The 27,484-nt window shown below is 38.3% G+C and overlaps 1 protein-coding gene across 2 annotated transcripts; it reads right to left on the bottom strand.

Moving 5' to 3' along the window:
* Positions 1-9,578: 9,578 nt before the first annotated feature.
* Positions 9,579-22,100, bottom strand: mrpl42 (mitochondrial ribosomal protein L42). 2 transcript variants are annotated; one of them, XM_017494794.3, is made up of 5 exons: positions 21,940-22,100; positions 20,595-20,655; positions 20,280-20,373; positions 11,364-11,527; positions 9,579-9,715 (listed from the first exon to the last, which is right to left on the bottom strand). In XM_017494794.3, the coding sequence occupies exons 1-5, from the start codon at positions 22,025-22,027 to the stop codon at positions 9,670-9,672; spliced, it is 453 nt and encodes a 150-aa protein (XP_017350283.1). In that variant the 5' UTR covers positions 22,028-22,100; the 3' UTR covers positions 9,579-9,669. The 2 variants fall into 2 exon arrangements, with proteins under 2 accessions (XP_017350283.1, XP_017350284.1); XM_017494795.3 differs by having other exon boundaries at positions 20,289-20,373.
* Positions 22,101-27,484: the final 5,384 nt, after the last annotated feature.

Genomic DNA, 27,484 nt, shown 5'->3' with positions numbered 1-27,484 from the left:
CAAACGTACACGGGTTTTAGATCTTTTACACAGACAAAAGTCTGATGTAGCATTTCTTCAAGAAACCCACCTTACCGCCATGGACCGCCAAAACGTGTTATATTCCCATAGTATCATCCAGTTGTAAATCTAAGAAGAAGGTGGTGACAATTCTATTCAAACATAACTCTAACTTTATTATTTAATACACAGGCTCTGATGATGATGGTAGGGTTGCACATTGCTATACTTTAATAGAAGGAAAGAGGTTAGCATTTGTCAATATATATGCTCCAAATTTGTATGACACCCGCTTTTTTCCAAATGTTTCGAAAACCCTACTATCTCTCCAGGGATATTTAATTATTATTGAATCCTTCATGAATACCATGCTTGACACAATTTTGGACCGTTCCAACCCGTTAGATACAGTAGCGCAATCTCAGTCTTCTACAGAGCTGAGAATGTTCACCAAAGATTTAGATGTGTGTGATGCTTGTTGACATCATAATCCAACAGCTAAGGAATACACTTATTTCCCCCCAAATCACAAATCATTCTCGAGAATTGATTATAGTTTACTTTTATCATCACTTCTTTCAGGTGTAATCAATATTTAATTTCTACCACAAAGTGTTTCTGATCATAATGCAGTATTAACACACCATCAGATTATTACAACCTGTAAACCATCCAGATGGAGATTTAATACTTTTTTGCTGCAGAATGAAGACTTTTTTCTCAACTGAGATCAGGACTGATTGAATTTATCAAATTAATTCCAATCAAGAAATGTTTTATCAATAGGTTTTTAAGGAACAATGCTATCTCCTTTTCTGCTAGACATAAAAAGAATTATCTTAAAAACTATCGGCATTAGAGAGAAGATGCAGGGAATTAGAAAGGAAATTAGGTTATCAATTTTCCAACAATACACACCAGAAATTAAATGTTGAAAGGTCTATACTTAATGATCTGCTTCAAAAAGAGCAGAACATTTAATCACAAAACATAAATATTACATAGATGGAAACAGACCGAGCCGACTCCTTGCACTTACTTTGAATCAAAAGTTCAAAAAATGTACTAACCTCACAGACATCAACAAAACATTCATGTCATTATTTGAAAAATGATATACTACAGAAATGCAACCCAGTACTGACCAGTTGAACTTAAACATACTTTCAAAGGAGGAAACTGACACCCTCGACTCTAAAATTACGTTAGAAGAACTACATAATGCAGCGTTATGTTCACATAAAGGCAAGTCCCTGGGAATCAATGGCCCCCCACTAGATTTATACTTGGCGCTGTGGGATCTACTAGGCCACATTTGGTTATACACTATAAATGAGACCATATTCAAAGGCTGTTTTCACAAATACCTCAATACAGCTCTAATTACGGTTTTACCTAAACCTGCCAAAGATCATTCGGACTGTTCTAATTACAGGCACATCTCCTTGATTTACATCAATGTAAAAATTTATGCTGAAGTTATTGTCAGACGTCTACAGTCAGTGATACATGAATTAATTGACCAAGATCAATCAGGATACATTACAGGACATTTGGCTTCAGACAAGGTTCATCAAGTGTTACATATCATTGCAGAATCTTTGAAATTAGAAACACCCAGCAGCCTCCTATTTATTAATGCCTTTGATCGACTGGAATTGAGCTATTCATGGTATATGTTGAAAAAACGAAAATTTTGGTGACCAATTTATTAGAATGATACAAACGCTATACACTAACCCCATGGCCAGGGTATCTACCGACGGACTCATCTTGGACACTTTTCATATTTGCATAGGCACGAGACAGAGGTGACCACTCCATGCGTACTGAGGTTACTTTTGGAGTTCCACAGGGTTCTGTTTTAGGCCCACTGCTCTTTACTTTATATATGCTACCCCTAGGTCAAATTATTTGTAAACATGGAATTAGCTTCCACTGTTATGCTGATGATACACAGTTGTATGTTTCAGCGAAGCCAGAGGACAGACAGAAGCTTAGTAAAGTTGAGGATTGTGTAAAGGACATTAGACATTGGATGTTAATTAACTTCCTTCTACTTAATTCTGATAAAACAGAAATACTTTTATTAGGCCCACGTGTAGCTAGAAGTAATCTTTCTGATCACATGGTTACTCTGGATGGTCTTTCTGTTTCATCATGTACAGCAGTTAAAGACCTTGGAGTGATTATTGACTCCAGCCTATCATTTGATGCTCATGTAGATAATGTTACTAGGATAGCCTTCTTTCATCTCAGAAATATTTCTAAAATAAGAAACATATTGTCACTACATGATGCGGAAATACTAGTTCATGCATTCGTCACCTCTAGATTAGATTACTGTAATGCCATACTGTCTGGATGTTCCAGTAGGAATATAAATAAGCTCCAGTTAGTCCAGAATGCAGCTGCTAGAGTCCTAACTAGAACTAGAAGATACGACCATATCACACCGATATTATCAATACTGCATTGGCTCCCAGTAAAATCTCGCATTAATTATAAAATACTTTTATTAACCTATAAAGCACTAAATGGTCTCGCGCCACAATATCTAAGCGACCTTTTGGTTTTATATGATCCGCCACGCCTACTTAGGTCAAAAGATGCAGGCTATTTGACGGTACCTCGAATAGTGAAGGCTACAGCAGGGGGAAGAGCTTTCTCTTATAGAGCCCCACAGTTATGGAACAGTCTTCCTATTAGTGTTCGGGACTCAGACACAGTCTCAGTGTTTAAGTCCAAGCTTAAAACATATTAGTTTACTCAAGCCTACCCTGACTAGATTCTGTTCTACTACTTCACAGTCATAATTATCTTTTTTCTCCCTCTCTCCTTTCGTCGAGCCCCACACAAATTTATGGAGATACTAGAGATCCAGATCCTTTCTGCCTCTGGATGAAGCTCAAATCTTCTTTAATTCCAGACTGCTGGGACTACGGCTGCTCCTAACGCCATGCAGACTTCATATAAATCCATAATGAACTTTTTCACACTAACTGTTGTTACCCAGATGAGGATGGGTTCCTTCTGAGTCGGGTTCCTCTCAAGGTTTCTTCCTCTTAAAACATCTTAGGGAGTTTTTCCTTGCCACCGTTGCCACTCAGTGGCTTGCTCAGTTGGGATAAATTTGCACCTTTAATATTTGTATACCATGTTGATATTTCTGTAAAGCTGCTTTGAGACAATGTCTATTGTAAAAAGCGCTATACAAATAAAATTGAATTGAATTGAATTGAACCACTTTCCCCTCTCACGATAGACTTATCAATAGAACCCCTGGTGCAGTTCGTCAGACAGTGTAAACATATTACTCCGATTCATCAATCCATTCTATCTCTTTATATGCAGATGATACTTTATATTGCTCTCAGTCATGAAATGGCTTGATATTTTCTCACAGTCTTCATAGAAACAAATAGAAAAAGAGCACATTTCACCAATTTTTGCAAGATTTTTGTTTCCATTATTTTCAGGCTTTTCACACAGGAAATGCTCATTATATTATGGTCCTATACTTTCCTACACTATCCAAATATTTAAAAAGATAGGAGCCTGTTTTTCATCTAAAACTATATGGCACACTCATAATCCTATTTGGGACAATTTGAATTTACTTTCTGGTGGACAACCATTTGTGCAGTCTTCCTGGGTTATAAAAGGCATTCTAACATTAAATGACGTAAAATGAGAGGAATCAATTTCAAGACTTAATTGAAAGATTTAATATTTCACATAACACTTTATTTTTATATTTTAAACCATGTACACTTGACCGTTTCTCTCCAAGCCTGATGGAGCGGTTCAGGAAGAAAGGCCTCGTCAGCCAGCTTTTGGCTGAGCTTTTACGTCAGACAAATTTTTGACGTAGTCAGATTTGTCTCCACTGTATTTTGAGTTTGAAGGACAATACTACCATAGTTGGATCTATACATTACTATACATACATTGGTTGCAAAATTTTGTTGTGAATGCGGCTTGGCAGCTAAAGATAACGTATCCATTTTCAGTCAGTTTTGTTAAAAATGATTCGGAAAACATCTCCCAGAAAATTAAGTTGTGTGACTCCCTTTACATTTACCTATTTTTTTAAAAACATACTTTATTTTCTTTTTTACACTATCTGCTAGAAGTTACATGTCTTGTCCAAAACTCTTCATAGCTGTGTGAGGGAAATTATTAGGTTACACAAATTGACCCTCTTGGTTCCTCATGAGGTGTCATTACTCCTCCTTGAACAGAAAACCTCATACCTGTCCATCCAGCGGTGGTTGCGCTATAACACAGTTCTATTAGATATGCCGAATGTCACTATAAAACAATGCACTATCCTTAACCCTGCTACTCTTCTTCCAACAGAGGGAGATGGGGAGCCACATGATTGTGTTGCACTAACTAACAAACTCTGCTCTCCTAGAGTCAACCTGAAGGATGTTCCATTGGAAAACTCAGACCAGATCCTTTTCGTGGATGGCTCAGCATCACGCAATCCAGAGACAGGTAAAAATCGAGTGGGCTATGCTGTAGTGACTGCACATGAGACTGTTGTGTCAGGAAGTCTCCCCTCAAACCTGTCAACACAAGCAGCTGAACTGTATGTCCTCATAGAGGCATGTAAAGATGCTGAGGGACACAGTAACTAACTACACAAACAGTAGATATGCCTTTGGGGTAGTACATGATTTTGGAACAATTTGGAAACAGGAACTTCCTGACGAGTTCTGGAACACACATAGCCCACTACAAACTGGTCTCCGAGCTGCTGGACACACAAGTGTGATGCACATACTAAAAATTGGGAAGGACCATGCATCAAAAGGGGGAATGATAGTAGCAGTAATTAAGGTTTGGTTCACAAAAAGGCTTCTCTAATTACTCTAAAAACGTTGTTTTCTGTGTTTGCGCAACTCATCATGTGGGTCGAGGTTTGAAGGTAGAGAAGGCCGCACACCCAACTCCAGACAAACCTACTTCTCTACATGGGTGGAAGCATTCCTTACATCCAAACATCACTCAAACACGGTAGCAAAGGCGTTGCTTAGAGAAGTAATTCCAAGATGGGGAATTCCCACAAAAAAATCTCCAGTGACAATGGCACACTTTTGTGAGCTATGCCCTCAAACAGGTGGGTGAATATTTGGGTTACTGTACAACCCTGTCCTCTGCTCTGATCTGAAGCCCGAAGAGTGGGTCGTGATCAAGGATTTCTGCAGAACCAGGTGGAACAAGCCAAGGTGGTGAGGACCTTTCCAGGTCCTCTTTGTCACTTATTCAGCAGTGAAAGTCAGCTAACGAGCCACATGGATGCACACCAGCCACTGTAGGAGAGGTGCCAGAGCCAAGCACTGAGCTGGATAAGACAGGACTTCGATAGGAGGACTACAAAGTGATTCTTTATCAAGAGGCCTCTAGGAGGACCCAGGCTCACGAGCAACGACCTGCATACACACAGCCACACACACCCACACACTGCACTCAAACACACATTCTCACACCAGTTCCTCATGGTTACACAGCACAAGACATCAAGTGGTATCTATTAGCCTGCGAAATCACAGACACACTTTTAGAGAAAGTGTTGACAACAGGGAAACTGTAGTCTTAGGAGGCCCGCAAAGTTCTTTAGTAGACTATTGCTGCAGTTTGAACGACAATTAGTAATTAAAAAAGCCCATATGCCAAGATATTGGCCGCCTCTGTATCGCCTTTGGTCATAAGAATCATTACCAACTACACACATAATGTAACACGTCCCCTCGTCATACAGACACATAATGGTTATCCTATTAGTGAACACATGCGGGCTGCAATACGCAACCCTCTGCAGACTAGCAAGACGGGGTTTGATTGGCTGAACTCAGTACTCAGGGAGAGAAGAGAAACACTCTACTCTAAAACACAGAAAGGCTGAAGGCTGACGGAGCAAAGAGGGATAATGGAAGCTGTTATTTGCTTTATCCCTACAACGACCCATTGATATCCATTTCATGCCTATTGTAAATATTCCTTTGACCATAACGACTCTCATTTCATCCTAAATGAGATTGCTTGACCACAGGATACTTCATATCTGCAAAAACAGCCTTCATTATGTCTGTTTCATGTTGAATTCAGTTGAACCGTGAAAGGATTCTGAAGTTCTGATGTATTCACAACATAGTCATTTCTTTGTTAATTTTAGTTATCATATTTTGTAATGATAAAAGGGGAAAATGTGAGGAAATTATTCATTTTTACTTTGTAATAGTTTTGTTCTTGTTCTGTTCATGTTCATCAGTGGATCATGCCTAAGAAGGTCATGTCATTTACATCAGTACATAATGTTTATCTGCATACAGAGACACAAACATGTTTTTCAGTTCGTCTGCACATTTTCTAAGACCCTGAAACAAAGCCTATTTTAACTGCCTCAAACTGCTCCTTATCGGTACATAGAAGTGTATCATGCCCTGCGCTTCATATACAGTATCTCACAAAAGTGAGTACACCCCTCACATTTTTGTAAATATTTGATTAAATCTTTTCATGTGACAACACTGAAGAAATGACACTTTGCTACAATGTAAAGTAGTGAGTGTACAGCTTGTATAACAGTGTAAATTTGCTGTCCCCTCAAAATAACTCAACACACAGCCATTAATGTCTAAACCGCTGGCAACAAAAGTGAGTACACCCCTAAGTGAAAATGTCCAAATTGGCGCCAAAATATTTTGTGCGTCCACCATTATTTTCCAGCACTGCCTTAACCTTCTTGGGCAATGGAGTTCACCAGAGCTTCACAGGTTGCCACTGGAGTCCTCTTCCACTCCTCCATGACGACATCACAGAGCTGGTGGATGTTAGAGACCTTGTGCTCCTCCACCTTCCGTTTGAGGATGCCCCACAGACGCTTGACACCATCTGAATAAGTTTATCTTGGTCTCATCAGACTACAGGACACGGTTCCAGTAATCCATGTCCTTAGTTTGCTTGTCTTCAGCAAACTGTTTGCGGGCTTTCTTGTGCATCATCTTTAGAAGAGGCTTCCTTCTGGGACAACAGCCATACAGACCAATTTGATGCAGTGTGCGGCATATGGTCTGAGCACTGACAGGCTGACCCCCCACCCCTTCAACCTCTGCAGCAATGCTGGCAGCACTCACACATCTAGTTCCCAAAGACAACCTCTGGATATGACGTTGAGCACGTGCACTCAACTTCTTTGGTCGACCATGGTGAGGCCTGTTCTGAGTGGAACCTGTCCTGTTAAACCGCTGTATGGTCTTGGCCACCATGCTGCAGCTCAGTGTCAGGGTCTTGGCAATCTTCTTATAGCCTAGGCTAGAGTACTTTGCCATGAGGTGCCATGTTGAACATCCAGTGACCAGTATGAGGGAGTGTGAGAGCGATGACACCAAATTTAACTTAATGAGACCTTGTAACACTAACAAGTCACATGACACCGGGGAGAGAAAATGGCTAATTGGCCCAATTTGGACAATTTCACTTAGGGGTGTTCTCACTTTTGTTGCCAGCGGTTTAGACATTAATGGCTGTGTGTTGAGTTATTTTGAGGGGACAGCAAATTTACACTGTTACACAAGCTGTACACTCACTACTTTACATTGTAGCAAAGTGTCATTTCTTTAGTGTTGTCACATGAAAAGTTATAATCAAATATTTACAAAAATGTGAGGGGTGTACTCACTTTTGTGAGATACTGTATATAGTACATGTTCAGCACAAGCGCCTCAGAGTGCTCTCATTATTCTATCCTTCTGTAATAAACCAATTCACCTGAGAAGACTGCTGCTAATCTACAAAACCATATTTGGTGCACAGTTTTGCAGTCAGTACTTATAATGTATATTTCCAAATATGGCAGTTGACGAAAAAGTAAATTTACGACTGCTAACAATTCATTTCAGTGCAGTTTATATTTTGGTGATTTTCATTATGTAGTTGGAGGTACATTTTGGTGGACAACTCAGCATTATCTAATGGCATGATAATGCCTGGATTGGCACCCTGTCCAGGGTGTACCCCGCCTTGTGCCCGGTGCTCCCTGGGATAGGCTCCAGGTTTCCCCGTGACCCTGAAAAGGAGTAAGCGGTAGCAGATGGATGGATGGATGGATGATAATGCCTTCTTCTTGTCAATCTGTTTCTCTGTTAAGATGTAACTGACAAGGACTCAAACTCAAACTTCAGTGGGTATACTCTGCTTCGAATCAGAAAGACTTCAGCTAAACCCATTCAAAGTGAGCATAGTCTTGGAAGGGAGTTTGGTGCTGGATGAACTAGCCGACCTGCCTCAGGCCTTCTGTGTTCTTTTTGGTCTGATTTATGCCCTGTACCTGGACTATCCTAAGCATAGGAAAAACACTTTCCACTTTATTCAGCAGGTAATGCTCAACCTAGAAAGTAAGCTGGCACCCAAAATTCAATCTTAGAAAAATCAGCTTACAGTGTAAAATCGGCCTCCCTATTGTTATACTACTGTTCCGGTAGCAAGTGGTTAATTTGTAATGTTGAATTGCATGTTTTATGATATTGGCACTGATTTTGTGGTTTGATTCAATTCTTATTGGTAATGATCCTATTTTATAGAAATTTAAAATGTATTTTATTTATATGTACAGTGGGTGAAATAAGAACTGGACATGTTAACATTTCTTTCAGTAAATACATATCCAGTGAGGCTAATCTCATGAAATTTTCACCAGACATCAGAATTAACTCAAGAAATGCGGAAATATAAATAATTCACAGCATTAAAGTCCATAAATGAAGTTTTGATACAGGCAGCTACAGAAAGCCAGTGGAGGGAGATGAAGAGGGGTGTGACCTGGGTTCTTTTGAGCTGGTTGAAAATAAGGCATGCTGCTGCATTCTGAATCATCTGAATTGGTTTGATGGGAGCTGGTTGGGAGGCCTGGGAGTAGTGTGTTGCAGTAGTCCAGTTCGAGACTACAGGCTGACAGGAGTGGAACCCAATTTGGTCATCTGCTGTTGTAGCTCATCCACCTCAAGGTTTGACATCTGAGTTCTGAGATGCCTTTCTGCTCACCACAGTTGTAAAAAGTGGTTATTTGAGTTACTGTTGCCTTCCTGTTAGCTCGAACCAGTCTGGCCATTCTCCTCTGACCTCTCAGCAAATGGATTTCTGCCCACAGAACTGTTTCTGAGAAAACTCTGATTTGTCACTGATTTGTGTGAATATCCCAAAGAGAACAGCAGTTTCTGAAATACTCAAACCAGCCCATCAGGCAACAACTATACCACAAAGTCACTGCGATCACATTTTTTTCCCTTATCTAAATATTAACTGAAACTCTTGACCTGTATTTGCATGAGTTTATGCACTATGCTGTTGCATCATGATTGACTTATTGGGTAATTGCATGAATGAGCATTAGTACCCGTATTCCTATTAAAGTGGTCAGTGTCAGTATATGCATGTAACTGTATATATTTATAATGTAGATCTCTTTTCAATGCTGTAGCTGGGTATTTGTTGTAGCTTGGAAAGCGAATAAATACAATACATTTCTTCATACAAACTAATTTCACTGAAACAAATGCCATGTTACACCATTCTTGCAATTAATTTATAATGGTTTTATTTGTTCACACAAAAAGCAGATTACGATCAATCACATTTATAACTCTCAGACAGCAAACACTGCTATCTGTCTTTGGGTGGATTTCGGTTCTTGCGCCTTGTATGATATCTGCAAAGAAACAAAACAAAATTTTATTCATGTTCAAAATTATGTTGCCATTCACCAGATACATGAAATTAGATAAGCATTACAAAAAAAAATTAATAAAGAGCATTATGACCAACCTCCCATGTTTGTTTGGGATTTTGGGGGGTGGAGGGAGTGTGTGATTTACTTCTGATTGAGTCAGCTGCAGTTTTTTCAGGCTTATCCTTCTTATTAACTCTATGCAAAAATTGTAGCAGGTTTCGTATTTCATTTGGGAAACATCAGTGCTGCAGTATTCTACCTACTAGAGTGGCAGCTGTGCAGCAGACTGTGGCCTTCTGCAACAATTAAAAATCATTCTTTGGTCTACTCACCTTCTGTTTGCACATTCTTTCACAGTTTTGCCTCACACCCTGTTGCAGTGACCCTTGCTAGTGGGAGATTATGCTGCATTCAACTTACCTTGGGAGTGGGAAGTGGAACTCGGAATTACATCATTTCTGACCACCATGCATTCAAGCTTCAAAGTAGGGGAAAAAAATAAAATCATGGATGCCTCCATGTTCGTCTTTTGTTAGCAACAAGCTAGCCAGCTAACTGATGAGTGATGTATATTTCCTCCTCAAAATAGAAATGTCACTGTAGATTTAACAAGCGAACAAGTCTGTAGGTTGACTGATCTAAAGTATAAAAATACTTGTATACACAGTATAACTCATTTAAAGGCAAGATGTGCTACTTTGTTTACTGCTGATGCTGTGAGTGGCCATGTTGATGTGATGTGATGTTGCTGGACTCAGGGTTGAAGAGTTCAATTATAGGAATTACAAGTTGAGGGGGAGTTTTCTTTGGTTTTCCTAGTCAGAGGACGTTAATTTCGAGTTACAAGTCTTAGTTGAATGCAGCATAACAATCCACTGTCCCAGTGTAAGTGCTTTAATAAAATTTAGGTATATACTCATTGACTGCTGTAGGAAGACACAAGGACCTTCCCTCCTCCCTACTGAACACTCATACAAACTATTTGTGGAAACATGATGGACTCCAGGTATGCATTCAGAGTAGTGCATGATTCATACTTCCTTCAAATAGGAACACAAAATACTAAACATAATTATTAAAAAAAAATTATAGCTTACCCACTGAAAGAAAAAAAAGAAAGCAATAGCACACCTAAACTTTTATAACTGAATATGTTGAAAGAGAAAGTAAAACTACATAAAAAAAACACACAAAAGCATGTAATAATTTTTCACATAATTAAACCCATTTAATTTTGCCTAGATTATTCACAAAATGTGATATCTAAACTTTAGCTGACACTGATAATGTATTTCTGTGAAATACCTGAAAGCTACTCTTGTGAACAGCTCGCATCCCACCAAAAATATTTTTACAAATATAAACTAATCTCCATAATGATCACCATGGATGATTTCCATAAGATCACCATGATGTAGAACTTGAATTCATGTAGCTCTAAAAGACTTTAAGTCATGCATGACAATTGGGACAGTTTAGAGCACAAAAACCTCAGCTATATGGCCACAGTCGAGGCAAATTTCCAATGCTCAAAATACATCTCTGGTGAACAGCTTGTCATCAGTGTACCAGGAAATAAAATAAGATTAAACCTTATAAAAATACATGAGAATAATGTACAACTTACTGTCCCACCGGGTACCAGCGGTGCTTTGTGGTGTAGAACATCTTGGCAAGCTCCTCTATAGCTGGGGCGTTTTTGCCCTTTAAAATGTCATTATTAAGCTGAGACTTCAATACTAGATCATGCGTTTCTGCAGTATCAAGTGTAGGATCTGGACTGGGGATGGGCTGTAGAGAAAAATCAAAGAAAAAATATTTATTATGTATTAAACAAGTACATCACCCAAAAAACAAGGATATAAACCATTTGGAATGCTTCAAAACAATAGTAGTTACTGTACATAATTGGCTACCACACCCAAAAAATAGCCATTTTAAATTTACATTTATGGCACTTTGCAGATGCCTTGTACCAAGTGACAGAAGTGGTCTGAAGTCTGAATCAATAAATACATCCTCATACTGGTTTACTAAGTCATGGCCTAACCATCAGTCTAAAAAGCCTGTTTGAAATGTAGCAGAGTATGAAAAAAACAAGCCAAAACAAGATTTTTTTTTTAAATAACAAAGTTTTAATGTAAGTACTTGATGAAGAGGTCTTTAATCATCATTTGTAGATAGCCAGTGACTCAGCTGCTCGACATCCAAGGGAAGTTCATTCAACCACCTAGGTGCCAGAACAGAGAAGAGTCTTGATGCATGCCTACCCTGAGAGATGGTTTGTCAAACCGAGCAGTGCTAGAAGTCCAGAGGGAATTTGGTGCAGTGCGGTGTGTGATAAGTGCTTTAATGTAGGTGAGGGCTGGTCTATTTTTGGCTTTGTAGGAAAGCATCAATGTTTTAAAATCTGAATCATTTAGCTACAGGAAGCCAGTGGAGGGAGTGTAGCAATGGGATAGTGTGTGAGAACTTGTGAAGGTTGAGAACACGTCATGCAGCTGCATCCGAATCAGCAGCAGATGCTGAAGGACATGCAGTGGTAGACCAGTTAGGAGGGCGGTGCAGTACTCCAGTCTAAAAATGTCAAGGGACTAAAACACCGGAGTGTCCGCTGCAGATAGAAATATACATGCAGATGTGTATTCTGACGATGTAAACGAGAAAATCAACAGGAGCGCGTCAGTTTAGCAATGAGAGAGGAGCAGGACAATTGATTGTCCATGGTTACCGCAAGGTCATGTGCAGTAACAGATGGGAAGAGATCTGATACTTGTCCAGGGAGATCACAAGATCCTGACATGGGGATCCCCTAGCATGAACAGCAGTTCCGTTTTGCTGGGATTAATTTTCAGCTGATGAGCTGCCATCCACGATGATATGTCTGCCAGACATGCTGAGATCTGAGAAGAAACATGAATGTCTGCAGATGAAAAGATGAGGATAATATGAATAGGATAAGATGCCGAGCCACACACGATTTTATGGAGATATTAGAGATCCTGATTCTTTCTGATCTCCGGACCTGCCTGATCCGTTTCGGATGTCCTGCCTCTGGATGCAGCTCTAATCTACTCCAATTCCAGACTGCTAGGACTACGGCTGCTTCTAAGACCATACAGACTTCATATAAGTCAATAATTAACTTTTTCACAATATCTGTTGTTACCCAGATGAGGATAGGTTCCCTTCTGAGTCTGGTTCCTCTCAAGGTTTCTTCATCTTAAAACATCTTAGGGAGTTTTTCCTTGCTACTGTCGCCACTCAGTGGCTTGCTCAGTTGGGATAAATTTGCACCTTTAATATCTGTATACCGTGTTGATATATCTGTAAAGCTGCTTTGAGACAATGTCTATTGTAAAAAGTGCTATACAAATAAAATTTAATTGAAATGAATACCATTTACACAGCAGTGGTATGAAAACCCATGTGAGGATATGACTTCACCAAGAGATTGGGTAAAGAAGGAGACCAGAAGATCAAGCACCGACCCTTGTGGGACACCATTGGAGAGACTGCATGGAGCAGATGTGGATCATCTGTGATGACCGTCCCTCCAGATAGGAAGCAGACCATTGCCATTCTGTTCTACAAATTGCAAGACTTGTGACGATGGACAACAAAGTATTGTGGTTGACTGTTAACTGCTACTGAAGGGTTCAGGAGGATGAGGACTGATTAAGTTTAAGCTGGCACCACCATTATTTCTCAGATCTTTCTCCTTAATTTCATCATCTGCAAACTTCCTGTCACCAGCCAATCAGTTATCCCCTATCACAGTGGTTTTCAAAGTGGGGTCCGCCAGGGGGGCCTCAAAAATTTGGTGTGAAAAATAAATAAATACATGATTTTCTCTTTCTCACTCTCAGACAACCACACACACACACACACACACACAATCAATTCCTAATCTAATATAATGTGAAGATGCAAAATGTAATATTTAATAAATAAAAAAATGGGGGGATATACTCAGAAGTCTGTATTTTTAATGTGTTTTAAAGACATCTTGCAAAAAGGGGGGCCTTGGTCAAAATGCCATTTGGGGGGGCCTTGCCCTGGAAAAGTTTGGGAACTACTGACCTATCATACATGAGCTACCTACTGGTGAGGGTGAAGGCTAAACATATGCTCTCTTCAAGACACATGAAGCCAGCCAACTGCTTCTCATACACTCTTGGAGGAAACCGCTATCTGCCCTCTTCCGCATAAGAGCTCACAGATGCCCATGATTGCCTAGATTTGCTGTGACTGAGAGGCAGAGGCCAGGCCATCAACAGATTGTAAAGCTAGGTGATAGGAGGTCTCCCCCCTCCTTGGGTACTACAGTGGGCATATCCCTCAGGAGCAGTTGTGAGACTAGACCGAGACATGCTTTTGACCAAGTGAGAGTAATTGATGGTTGCTTAGTACACATGGGGGTGTCACACTATCCGAATTTTTTCCCCAGTAATTAGGGATTGCAGGACACGCAAACAAAACAGGAAAACAGACAGTTGCTGTCAGATGCAGCTCATTGCTAGACATCTCAGACCGGATAAGACACCGTAACCATTTACACTGTGTGCACAATTATTAGGCAAATGGTATTTCTCCACTTAATTTTTATTGGTGAACAAATGCAGTGGTCGCAGTTGATCCTAAATGTTTATTTCACCTCAAAACAGAATGTTATCAAAGAAAAAGAAACAAACAAACAAAAAACTTTATTCTTCAGTCTTAAAGTATTATTTAATACATACAGTTGCAATCAAAATTATTCAATCCCCATTGCAAATAAGGTTTATTGTCAAAATTTACAGACCTTCAGCTGTTTGCAATGAATAAATCAAACAGGAGAAATTGAAATAGATCAACACAATGAATGCTTCAAGTGGTTTCCCCAAATTCAACTGAAAATGCAACTTATAATGCAATCACCAGTTTAAAATTATTCAACCACCTCAATAAAATCCCCCACAACAGCACAAATATCCTAAACAGGTTTTGTCTCAAGCACACCTGATGAAACTAATCAAGGACTTCATTAGTTGCACCAGGTGTGCTTAGGCTGGAACACATGAAATACCTGAACTGGCTAGGGGCAGAACATTTTTGAAAAGAAACAGGCACAGAGGTTTCAGTGAGCATAGTAAGGCGCATACTAAATGCAGAAGGTTTCCATGCCAGAACTCCAAGACGTACACCACTACTGACCCAAAAGCACAAGACAAGTAGGCTCAAAATCATATAAATAAGCCACAGAAGTTTTGGGATTCTGTTCTGTGGAGCGATGAAACAAAACTGTAACTTTTCAGTATGTCTGGAGAAAGAAGAATGAAAAAAGAATACTCAGTCCACAGTCAAGCATGGTGGTGGTTCAGTGATACTCTGGGGCTGCTTTTCATCCTCTGGCACTGGAAAACTGCAGCATGTGGAAGGCAAGATGTAGTCACGGAAATATCAGGATATCCTAGGAGAAAATATCATGCCGTCTGTAAGGAAGCTGAAGCTTGGGCATCATTGGACCTTCCAACAGGAAAATGATCCCAAGCATGCCTCAAATTCCACCAAGGCTTGGTTGCAGAAGTCATCTTGGAAGATTCTACAGGGCCAACACAGTCACTTGACTTAGAAACCCATAGAAAATCTCTGGTAGGACTTGAAGAATGGGTTTCAAGAATATTACTCAACTGGAGGCCATTGCTTATGAGGAAGATTCCTCAGGAACGCTGCCAGAAGCTATGCATCCCATTTGCAGCAGGTCATAACAGCAAAAGGTGCTCTACTAAGTACTAAAGATGCTTTTCTTTGATTGTGAGTTCACTGCAAACATCTGAAAGTCTGTAAATTTTGACAAACCTGATTTGCAATGGGGGTTGAATAATTTTGATTGCAACTTTATCTAACAAAATAATATTTAACAATTACCATAATTTCCGGACTATAAGCCGCTACTTTTTTCACACGCTTTGAACACTGTGGCTTAAACAATGATGCGGCTAATTTATGGATTTTTACGGGCTAACGAGCTTCGTGCCGCCAAAAAATTTAGCCTCGTCACATCAGACCAATGAAATTACTGAACAGGTCACAGTGGACCAATGAAACTGTTCGAATTAAATCAAATGCACTCGCACTAAATTCTTCAGATCAGTCATTTTGCGCTTCATGCACACACCCTCATCATGGAAAACACACAAAGAAATGCATATGATGCAGCTTTCAAGTTAAAGTGGCACTCCGACTTGAGTGGGAGGCTTAAATGACTAGCGGCGAGAAATCATTTACCAAAACTGGCCGCATGCGAAGAGCAACTTTTGCTCAAGTCTGCCAGTGGATCCTAACAACGTCGAGCAGTGTCAAAAAATCTATCACCACCACCGAGTTTCGAAAGGCTGGACTGCTGCGTGATGAAGAGGACAGCACAAGCTCAAGGGCTACAACTTTGCCTCGAGACGTAAGTGACATTGAGAGCGACAATGAAAGAGAGACTGAGGAAGTGTGTGACGAAGTACCGGTAATTCTGAGGCTGTTCAATTCCGACACTGAAGAAGACGACTTTAGTGGTTTTAGTGCGCAAGAGGAAGATGATGATAGCGATCAATGACTTTTCCTGGTAGGCAACTGTATTTTTAAAAAAATTTTAACGTGGTTACAGGCACTGTTTGGAAAAAGCATGTACGGTACATATTTAATTAAAAGTTAAAAAAAAAAAATCTTTGTGTAAATATCTCATGTTACAACGTGGACACCTGCGGCTTATAGACAAGTGCGGCCTATATATGTACAATTTTTTTTTTCCTTTTTAAAGTTAGTGGGTGCGGCTTATATTCAGGTGCGCTCAATAGTCTGAAAATTACAGTAAGAAAAAAAACTATTCAGTGATGAACATAGCCACCCTTCTCACTCTGCTATTAGTCTTCCATCCATTGAATCTTTCGATCAGTTTTAGCTGAGGTAAACACCACAACCTCTCAACCTTCTTTTCAAAGAGGTGAATTGTCTTCCCTCACTGTAAATCTCACACTTGAGAATGGCCCAGAAGGTCTCAATAGGATTTAAGTCAGATGAGGAAGGGGACCAGTTCATAATTCTGTCATCTTTAACTGCTTTTCCACCAAAATTACCCAGAACAATTAATCCGAGAAACTTTATTCAAGGGACCATTTGGTTCCTCCAGACCTTTGTTGTCTGCATTTCCATCGCAGTCTAAAGTACCGTGAAGATTAGGCAAATTATACCGGTGATGTATGATCGTGCACGATCAGCCCTTGGTGAGGATAGGAAGCCTCTAAGTATGCTACAATCAAACTGATTAGTGAAACAATGTAAGCTGATTTTAATGATGTAATAATATAAAATGTTTGCTCAGCTCATAAAAACATGTAGTAGGCTCTGATTGGAACACAAACCTTTGAACAGTAACAAACGAGTTTGCTGCAACCAAACTGGTGGTGTAGGGGTTAGGCTTTGGTGCTCTCACTGCTGTGGCCTAGGTTTGATTCCCAGTCATAGAATGATTTTTTTTTTTTCAACTTTGGATAAAGGTTTGTGTCTTAAAAATAGACAGGCTATTTTCTAAAATCTGATAACGACACAGCAACAACAAGAAGCATGGAGGAGATTCAAGCTGTGCTGCTGTTGATTGTGATGTATTACTTTGCTAAAATGGTAATTGAGAAAACGCTGGAAAAGAGACAAATAGTGGTAGTAAAGCGATTTCAGAATGCTCGAAATGTTAGACTTAAAGTAAGAAAACGGATTTTATCAGATATTGCTGAGATGACTGAAATGAATGCGCATGCACGAGCTTCTCCCTGCACTCTTTTCCTGTGTAAACAATGCCCAGCTCACTTAATTGACTTTTTCCAGTTCCTGTTGTATTTCGTCCTCGGTATAAATACTTAAGGCCTGATCCTAGTCGCCAGTCCATCGTCATGTTTTTTAAGAAACTCCATTGTGTTGATTCGAAGTGCAATAAAACAACTGTTACTGTACGCATGGCAACAGACTTAAAAATAAAAAAAAATGCTCTATGCACTCAACCAATCTGCATGTTCAGCAAACAATTCCAATCCCCTAAAGTTCCTGGCTTTTGAAAAAGTACCACCACCCAAGTAGGGACCTTGCGAGGGCTAAATATTTTACCCGGAACTTAATTTAGACCCTGGTCCCTGCAGTGGAAACACACCAAGTACCTCCAAAAGTCCATAGTTTCTGGGGAAAGTTCCTGCAGTGGAAAAGTGGCATTTGATGCCTTTGCAGGCTAGCCAAGCAACCTTGTTGTATGCGATGAAGCATTGTCCTGCATAAAGATCATGGCCTTCTTGAACGCTACTGACTTCTTCCTGTACCATTGCTTGAAGAAAGTGTCTTCTAGAAACTGGTAATAGGTTTGGGAGTTGATTTTCAGTCCAATGTTAATCCAAAAAGGTCCAACTAGTTCATTAATGATACCAGTCCACAGCCATACCCCTCCTCGACCTTTCTGGTGCCTCGCTCAAACTGGTACTCTGTGCCCATTAGAGATCCATCCACAGGCCTGCCCATCTGGTCCATCTAGAGTCACTCATTTCATCTGTCCATAAAACATTTAAGAAATTGTCTCCAGGTATTTCTTGGCCCAGTCATGACGCTTCAGCTTGTTAGTCTTATTCAGTGGCAGTTGTATTTCAGCCTCTCTTACCTTAGCCACGTCTCTGAGCACTTGACACCTTGTATTTCTGGACAATCCTGGAAGGTTGCAGCTCAAAAATATGGTGGCATTGGAGGTTACCGGGTTCCTGAGTCCAAACTGAGTCCAAAGACTATATACCATGTAGAAATTGCCAGCATATTTGTTGTACTACAACAGGGCACTTGAGTCAACATTTAAGAGTTTGCTTTTAAGTCAAATCTCTGTTTTGACTCCAGCTTTGCTTGGTACAGCTTTGTATCCAACCTCCCCTTGTGGAAAGAGAATGGTATGACTGTCAAAACTGAAGCCAAGCTACTGAGCCAAACTGAAAACCATCAGGTCATTTTATGAGGCACTATTATTGTGCTTAAACAATAATTAAGTTATAATTTTATTTAATAATTGCTATTGGTAATAATTATCAATGATTTTACTAATAATTAAAGCTCTGAATATAAATATGCAAGTAATTTTATGAGATATGCAAGACCAGAAACCTATATATGCACCAAAATGTATTTTTAGTAGAGTTTACATGAAACAAACAATTTGTGATCAAATTTAAATTTTAAAAAAGTAGTGTTCATATAGAACTTAATTTTCATTTTAGAGAAGTCTTGAGGCCTGTTTGGGTACTTCACGAAAAGCTCTGTTATGAAGCTTATTTAATAGATACCAAGCATTTGCAAAGCTTCATCAGGAACATTGTTTGTAATTTAAATTTAAAAATAAATATATTAGTTTTAACTTGTTTACCACTTTTCTTGGCAATTGTATAATTCCATGTGTGTTATTTGCTAGTGTGAATTTCCTGTATTTTAAAATACAGAATATACAGAATATAATTTAAAATAATTTTAACCATAATCAACACTAATGTTGATTTTAACGTAAATTGAAAAACTTAAATATGAAGCTTGCAAAAATATTAACTTCTCAAACAATATTTGAAAACAGGTTTAGAATAAAGTATGTACAGATTTGTAGGCTGTTTATGATTTTTCCTACTGGTCAGATATTAATTACTTTCACAAATCACTATCTTTTATGACAGGAAAACACATTAGTATATATTTAAGTTTTATCATCAGCTGTGCATAATTTGTATTGTGTAATTAGTTTACTAAAATAGTTTGCTTTGTATCCATCAATGCAATGCTTATTTTATACTCCACATTAAGTCACATTTATTTCTACAAAGTGGTTTGTATTTTTACACAATTTTTATTGTTTTGTTTATGTAGCAATAAAAGGTTTTTTTTTTTATTTTATTGAAATTTATAAAAATAAATAAATAAATAATCAAACTTTCTGTGCCTTAGTCCTTTCAGAGGACTAAGGCACAACTATCACAAAAAAATGCAGTTAGATTACTAACTATATATATATATATATATATATATATATATATATATATATATATATATATATATATATATATATATATATATATAAATATATAAATATATATGTGTATATGTGTGTATATATATATATACATATATATATATACACACACACACACACATATATATATATATACACACACACACATATACACATATATACACATATATTTATATATATATACACACACACAGATATATATATCTATCTATCTATATCTGTGTGTGTGTGTGTATATATATAAATATATATGTGTATATATGTGTATATGTGTGTGTGTATATATATATATATATATATATATATATATATATTATATATATATATATATATATATATATATATATATATATATATATATATATATATATATATATATACACACACACACACACACACACACACACACACACACACACACACACACACACACACACACACACACGTGTGTACGTGTGTGTCTAGTATAAAACTTGCCATGCCCACCCTTGTCAGCTCATAGGCAATGTCTGGAACAGGGTGGAAACACACTATGGTTTCACTGTCACGTGTCACACCTAGGTTCATGTCCCTAGTTAGAAAGGAGAGAGATGTAAGCAACGAATTACTAATTAGTGCGTGCCAAGCTAGGACTGGGCGTAAGCTAGGCCACTATGGACTATATCAACTGTTATAGAAAAGAACAATATAACACATGCAAAAAACATTGGGACTGCAGAACATATCCATAAACTTCCACTATCTACCATTAAGAGATCATTAATGTAATTAGAACAACAAAAACTCTGTTACCTGTTATCATCAGAAGCAGGTATATGGTTTCTTGATGCCGGATAAAATGAGAAGGCACGAGCTGCAGAAAAAAAATAATTAAATAAAACAATGAAACAATATGAAATGTTCATGAGCACAGGAACATTGTAAAACACACAGATTTTATATTCACACATAACAGACACATGACTATGACTGCATCCAGGCAGGTAGTCATCCTCCTGAAAGCAAGTCGGTTTGATGTTGGACGTTCGATATTCGCAGATATGCAGAAATTAAAGGGACCTCTAAAGTTACATACAACATTGTTATACACGTTTCTAACTTCAATAGCATTTGAAGGGAATGCCTTACAGTCACACAACCAACTGGAAAGTGTTCATCTAGGTGTCAGGTATAACACACACCTTTTAGATTTTTTATATTTAACTCTACAATTCATCAACAAAAATGACCCATATTGGAATTAATCATTTTCTTCACACACAAAACGTGTCTAAAAAAAATTGACTGGAAATTCTGTAAATAATGTTGAATTCCTTTGGCTCCCATCCACAATCTGTCAAAACATGTACATAAATAAATTAATCTGTACACAGTTCCCTATGTAGTTTTTTTTTTTTTTAAATTGCGCTCACTTACCATAAATGTCAGTTCGTGTAGGTTTTTTGGTTCATGCATTGTAGAGTTAAATATAAAAAAAAGGTGTGCGTTATAGCGGACACCTAGATGAACACTTTACAGTTGGTTGTGTGACTGTAAGTCAATCCCTTCAAATGCTATTGAGCTTTAAATTATGGTCTATTTTGTGTATGAGTGAAATACATGTCAAATTTACATATGATTTAATAGTTTATTTTAATAAATATATCAAATCTAAAAAGGTGTGCGTTATAGCTGGCAACTAGATGAACATTTTACAGTTGGATGTGTGACTGTAAGTCATTCCCTTCAAATGCTATTGAAGTTAGAAACGTGTATAAAAATGTCGTATGTAACTTTAGAGACGGTCCAACTTTATACCAGTCTGAAAGCATAGTTCCAGACCACAAATCACAATTTACATTAACGTCTCATTGCAGTGTATAGAATAGTGTTACCTCTGAAATATGTACATAGCCATAGCTATCATCTGTGCTGCTGTGTCAGTTTATAATAATAATAATAATAATAATAATAATAATAATAATAATATAACGCATATAATGTTGTGGTTCTAGCAGAGCAGCAGTAATGAGCTAGCTGGTCGTGCTCTCTGAATGAATGCCAAACGCAGCCGGAAGACACTGCATCATGACCTCACATTCCCAAGCCCAATAACCTGAAGTAAAAGCAGGAGTAAAACTGCAACTAGGACTCTTACCTTTAACTTGACATAACTGTTTATTAGCATTATAGCAACCGCGTGTAAGCATGAAAGGTAACCATTTTATCTGACTCCAGGTCGCCATGCTTCGTGTTTGCGAGAAGAAGAAAAAAACTGTCAACGAGATTTAACGAGAACGGAGCTGAAGCCAGTTTCCGGTGTAATGAAAACAGATGACTCTGTGAAAAGGCGACGCATTAAGATTAAACTCGCATGCGCAGCAATTCGCGCGTGCGCCGTTTCTGCATTCGACGTAACCTCGGGTATGTCTCGAGCGACATGATGAAACACACAGAACATTGGTTGTTCTGTTGCATATCCTTGCAACGCTTCAGCCGATTATAAATGTTAACTAGATTTATTTTATTACAAAATTTATTTTACTAATAAATAAGTATGATGTATTTTTTAAATACTGATCTGTTATTGTTATTATTATTATTATTGTTTATCTTACATTATATTTACATCATATTACTTCTGATGTACTGGTATTTATGGAAATTCTTTGCTTTGATGTTACTCCTCCTACTCCTAGTGCTGATATGTCAACTTGAATTTCCACCTCTTTCATGAACACTTAACCAACCTCTAATATATCCCCTGGTGCTTGAAAGTTTGTGAACCCTTTAGAATTTTCTATATTTTTGCATGAATATGATCTAAAACAGCATCGGATTTTCACACAAGCCCTAAAAATAGATAAAGAGAACCCAATTAAACAAATGAGAGAAAATATTATGCTTGGTCATTTATTTATTGAGGAAAATGATCCAATATTACATATCTGTGAGTGGCAAAAGGATGTGAACTTCTAGGATTAGCAGATTAATTTGAAGATGAAATTAGAGTCAAGTGTTTTCAATCAACGGGATGATGATCAGGTGTGAGTGAGTGCCCGCTTTTATTTAAAGAACAGGGATCTAGCAGAGTCTGATCTTCACAACACGTTTGTGGAAGCATAAGCTATGGTTTATCGCTTTAGTTTGTGAAATGACTGTTTGGTTCTGGTTCTTTTACAAAATGTTTCCTGTCCTGATCTTTTGTGTTGTCCTTACATTATGCAAGTGCTTTATAAGCAGAAGAACATCTCCGAGCAAAGCAGTAGAAGTACTAGCATCAAGTTCTACTGACTATTAGATGATGGGTATGATGGAAATGTTCATAAGTACCTTTATGTTGATATTTATTCAAGTTTTTTAAGTGTTTTCAGTGTCTTTTAAAAGATAACGCACAATAGTTATTTAAGACACACAACAGCAATATAACTAACTACTGTATAGATCAGGGGGTCCATAACAGATGTTCACTGACCCCTAGAGGGTCCATGGTGGTACTGAAGATGTTTACATCAGCCAAATGTTTGTTGCATTTGTGGTCTATAATAACAATCATTTTGTATATGTACACCAATACTTTTCAATATGGAAATGGTAACTGGCATTAATCCTGTTTTCCTGTCATATGTAACTAACACGAAGGGTCTTGAAACTTTTTCAGTCCAAGGATTCTACTGGACAGTGACTGAGTACTTGTGCTTTTCCCAACTATAATTAGACATACCAACTATTAGATTGTGGTCTGTCCTTTTTCTGGAGAAGTTTCCACCAAGGTATGCAATTGTTTTTCTTTGTTATTAGTCCCTTTCTGAAAATTTATATTCAACAAGGGTTGTCAAATGCCTTTACCATTGATGTAATTTGTCATATCTTTTAATATGCAGTGCATCCTGATATACTGTATTAATCTTGTGTCATGAATTTATCAAAATCACTCATGGAAAGCCAGCAAAGAACACAGAGGTGATTAAGGACTGACAAGCAACATCAGACTGGTATTGTTTAGTCTGCATGATGATAAATGTTGATTTTCAATTACTGACATTCTATATGGTCTCTTCCTCATAGTTGCAACCAGTGACTTGCCTCTGCACATACTGTAAGCATGTATTTGCCATTTTACTTAATGTTCAGACTACTATATGTTCATCTACAGCTTCCTTTGCCAGTCCTCTGAGCAATCTTGCTGGAGGTTGTGTTTCAAGATGGTGATGTAGCACTTAGCATATTTGCCCTCACATGCAAGTACTTCAACAGCATTGTATGCCTGGACAATTTCCATATGAGAGGCTCACTTTCAGTGGCTGGACTGTAGGTTTTATTAGTGTCTTATAACCCTTTCTGCCTTTCATGATCTCATTGTTAGGTAAATGGCAGCTCATAAATTGTGGTAAATGGCAACTCTGTCTGTTCTCAATCTCTTTAGTTCTCAATCTTCTTTATATCTCTCTCTTCTCAAATGATTTATAACATCTGTCAAGACAATGTCGCATTTTAAAGGCTATTGGTGTGAATGAGAAGCTGATTTTTTATTATTATTATTATTATTATTATTATTATTATTATTATTATTATTATTATTATTATTATTATTATTTATTTATTTTATTATTTTTTTTAAATACACTTATCAGATGAACTGGAAGGCATTTAGTGACAACTTCAGAACCCTGTACAGGTTTCCATACAGAATATCCAGATGCCTCCAATGTGACACCATGTATATAGACTGGTGCAGGTTAAAGAGGGAGAGGACAAAGGTGTGTTGCAGGGGCTTTATTCATCTGATGACTTCAAAGGATATTGTGGAAATGACTGTTTTTATGAGGCAATATCAAATCTGCACAGCACAAACACACACCACTGGTGTCGTGACGTTCTTGTTATATCTAAGGAAAGGAAATGGTTATTGTTTGTTTTAATGGCACAAACCGAGCACATACCCAGCTCATGTTATAAGAGCTCCAAATGTTCATCATAGACTTTGCTTTAGTTTTAATCAACACTGATTTTGCTGTTTGACTTTATTCGATGAATAGGTCCCTGTGAGAAGCCCTTAAGGCAGGGTTCCCAAAATAGGAGTTGCTGCGCCACACCACCGGCAGCCAGAAGAGGGTGGCAGCGGTGCACAGTGAGAGTGGACATTCAGAAGAAGTCAGTCACCCAGAATTCTCATGGCTGATTAACCTGGAATGCCTTCACCTGCCAGGAAGAAGACTTAAGGCCAAACTTTGACACATCCCTTCGTCCCACCTTTATGTGGAGGGCTGACTAGTATGATATGTCAGGTAACTGTAAAACAAAAGAAAATAAGAATGGAAAAGAAAAGTGGAAAGAAAGGACAAGAAAGATTTCAGGCTTGGCCAGGCAGAGGAAAGAATTGAGGTCATGGATATAAGATACTTGAAAAGAAGAGAATATTAATTATAATATTAATAATACTACTTTCTAGTTAAGTGAGTTTTTGTCATTCCTCTATATAGCTTGTATACATTGGAATGAGATGTCGTTTCTTCAGGACTATGGTGCAACACAACAGTACACAATTATAAATTGCAAATACACAACGGTGTGAGACGAGTGCAAGACAAATACACAGATCCAGAAAGTAAATACACAGATCCAGAAAGTAAATACACAGGACAATAAATACACAAAACATGAGCTGTAAACTATTGTGTAGTGTCAGCGAAATAAGTATAGCAGCAATATAAGAGTTCCCTAATATAAAAGTCACTGATGCAGCTTCGTACAGTGCAATGTGCATTGGTATTGAGTTATACTGGGGTAGGTGTTTGACTAGCCTGAGTGAGTATTGGGAGGCTGCAGGGTGTTGAGTAATCTGACTGCCTCAGGGAAGAAACTGTTGTGGAGTCTGCTGGTGGTGGTACGGGTGCTCCTGTACCTTCTGCCAGATAGCAGGAGTGTGAAGAGGCCGTGAGAGGGTTGTCCTCAATACTGGTGGCTTTGCTGATGCAGCGATTGTTGAAAGAGCTGTTGATTGTGGGTAGTGAATCCCCAATTATCTTTTCAGCTGTCCTCACAATCTGCTGTAGGGCCTTGAGGTCAGAGGCTGTGCAGATCCCATACCACACGGTGAGCCAGTTGGTCAGGATACCCTCTACTGTTCTTCTGTAGAAGGAGGTAAGAATGTGAGGGGGGAGTTTGGCTCTCTTCAGCCTCTGCAGGAAGTGGATGTGCTGCTGGGCCTTCTTGACTAGGCAGGTGGAGTTGAGAGTCCAGGAGAGGGCTTCAGTAATTTCCATAGTTGTTCCGTTGATGTGAAGTGTGAGTTGTCCGCTCAAGTTCTCCCGAAGTCGACAATCATCTCTTTAGTCTTATTAACATTCAGACAAGCTATGTTTAATTTAACATGTTATTTTAGCCTTTTCATAATCCTAACATGCAGCAAAAAATTGACATTTCTTCATCCATTTTCCTTCACTAAACAAAACTAGCACTGTGACTCAAATCACGTTATGCACTATTCCAGACTGTTACTGAGTATTCACACTGCTTAACTGCTTTTCCTATTACAGTTAGTACTTTCTAGATTAGTAAATACTTTTGAAAGTATTTACAATCATGACTGTGACAAAGTTTTAAGAGAGACAGAGCTTGTTGGTGTAGTTAACGTCACTGTGCATAAAATCACAAACCATTTGATTTGGAGACCTGACGGACCGGGATGTTTTGGCTCTGACTTGCCATTACTGATGCTTCTGCATGTGCCAGGTATAAAACAGGCTGCTTGGGTGTGTGTATATATAGATGGACCATATACGTTTGGGCATAGTGTAGCTGTACTGCAGACTTCCTGTATGGGATTAATTTTCTGTCAAAAGTATTTCGGTCACGGATCAAAAAATAAGTGTAAATCAAATTTAAAAATGCATTTCAAATTATATTGCAGAAAACTAAAACATTACTTCAAAGTTTTCTGAATCGCACACAAAATTGTTTTCCTTGGTTATATTACTGTTTGTTTTTTTTGTGTGCTCTCTGACATTTTCTGCTCATGTTTTCTTTTTTGAATGCTTATGCTGTTTTTCCTTTCGTGCTTGTTTTCACATTCCCCACTTGGTTCTCCAAATGTTTCAGTTTGAGTTTCATGTAAATCAGCGCGGGCTTTAGCATCACCATTGGTCCACTACAGCTCCTCCTGTAGCCAATCAATCGAAGAGGGGACTTGACGACACTCCACTGTGACTCATGAGTGTTGTTTATAGACATATATAGATGCTGCATTTGCTGCTGGATCGTAAGTCAACGTAAGTACACTGAAGTCAATCATCAGGTTCTTGGGTTTGAAACACATTTGGTAGGAACCCTGAGCTGTCACACAGTGCTGATGGTTGCCGCCACTGATCTTCCCATCCTCCCATATTTTTTTTTATTTTATAAATTTTTTTTTTTTTTTGCGTTCTATCACCATCTTGCACTGGGAAATGGTGCATTGGCCAGTGTACATTGAATGTACACTCGAAGTCAGAGTGCAGTGAGACCCTATAAACCAATAAATGAAAGATACTTTCTAATTCAAAGAGTAACACATTTTGGTAAATGGTGTGCACTTGTATAGCACTTTTATCTAAAGCGCTTTACACTGTCTTATTCACACACATACACCAAGTGCTAACTTGCCATCGGGAGCAACTTGGGGTTCAGTGTCTTGCCCAAGGACACTTCGGTATGTAGAGTCA

Source organism: Ictalurus punctatus, chromosome 19 (genome assembly GCF_001660625.3).
Source record: "Ictalurus punctatus breed USDA103 chromosome 19, Coco_2.0, whole genome shotgun sequence".
Lineage (NCBI taxonomy): Eukaryota > Metazoa > Chordata > Actinopteri > Siluriformes > Ictaluridae > Ictalurus > Ictalurus punctatus.
Note: the sequence above shows the minus strand (reverse complement) of the source record. Positions and strands in the feature narration are given on the sequence as shown.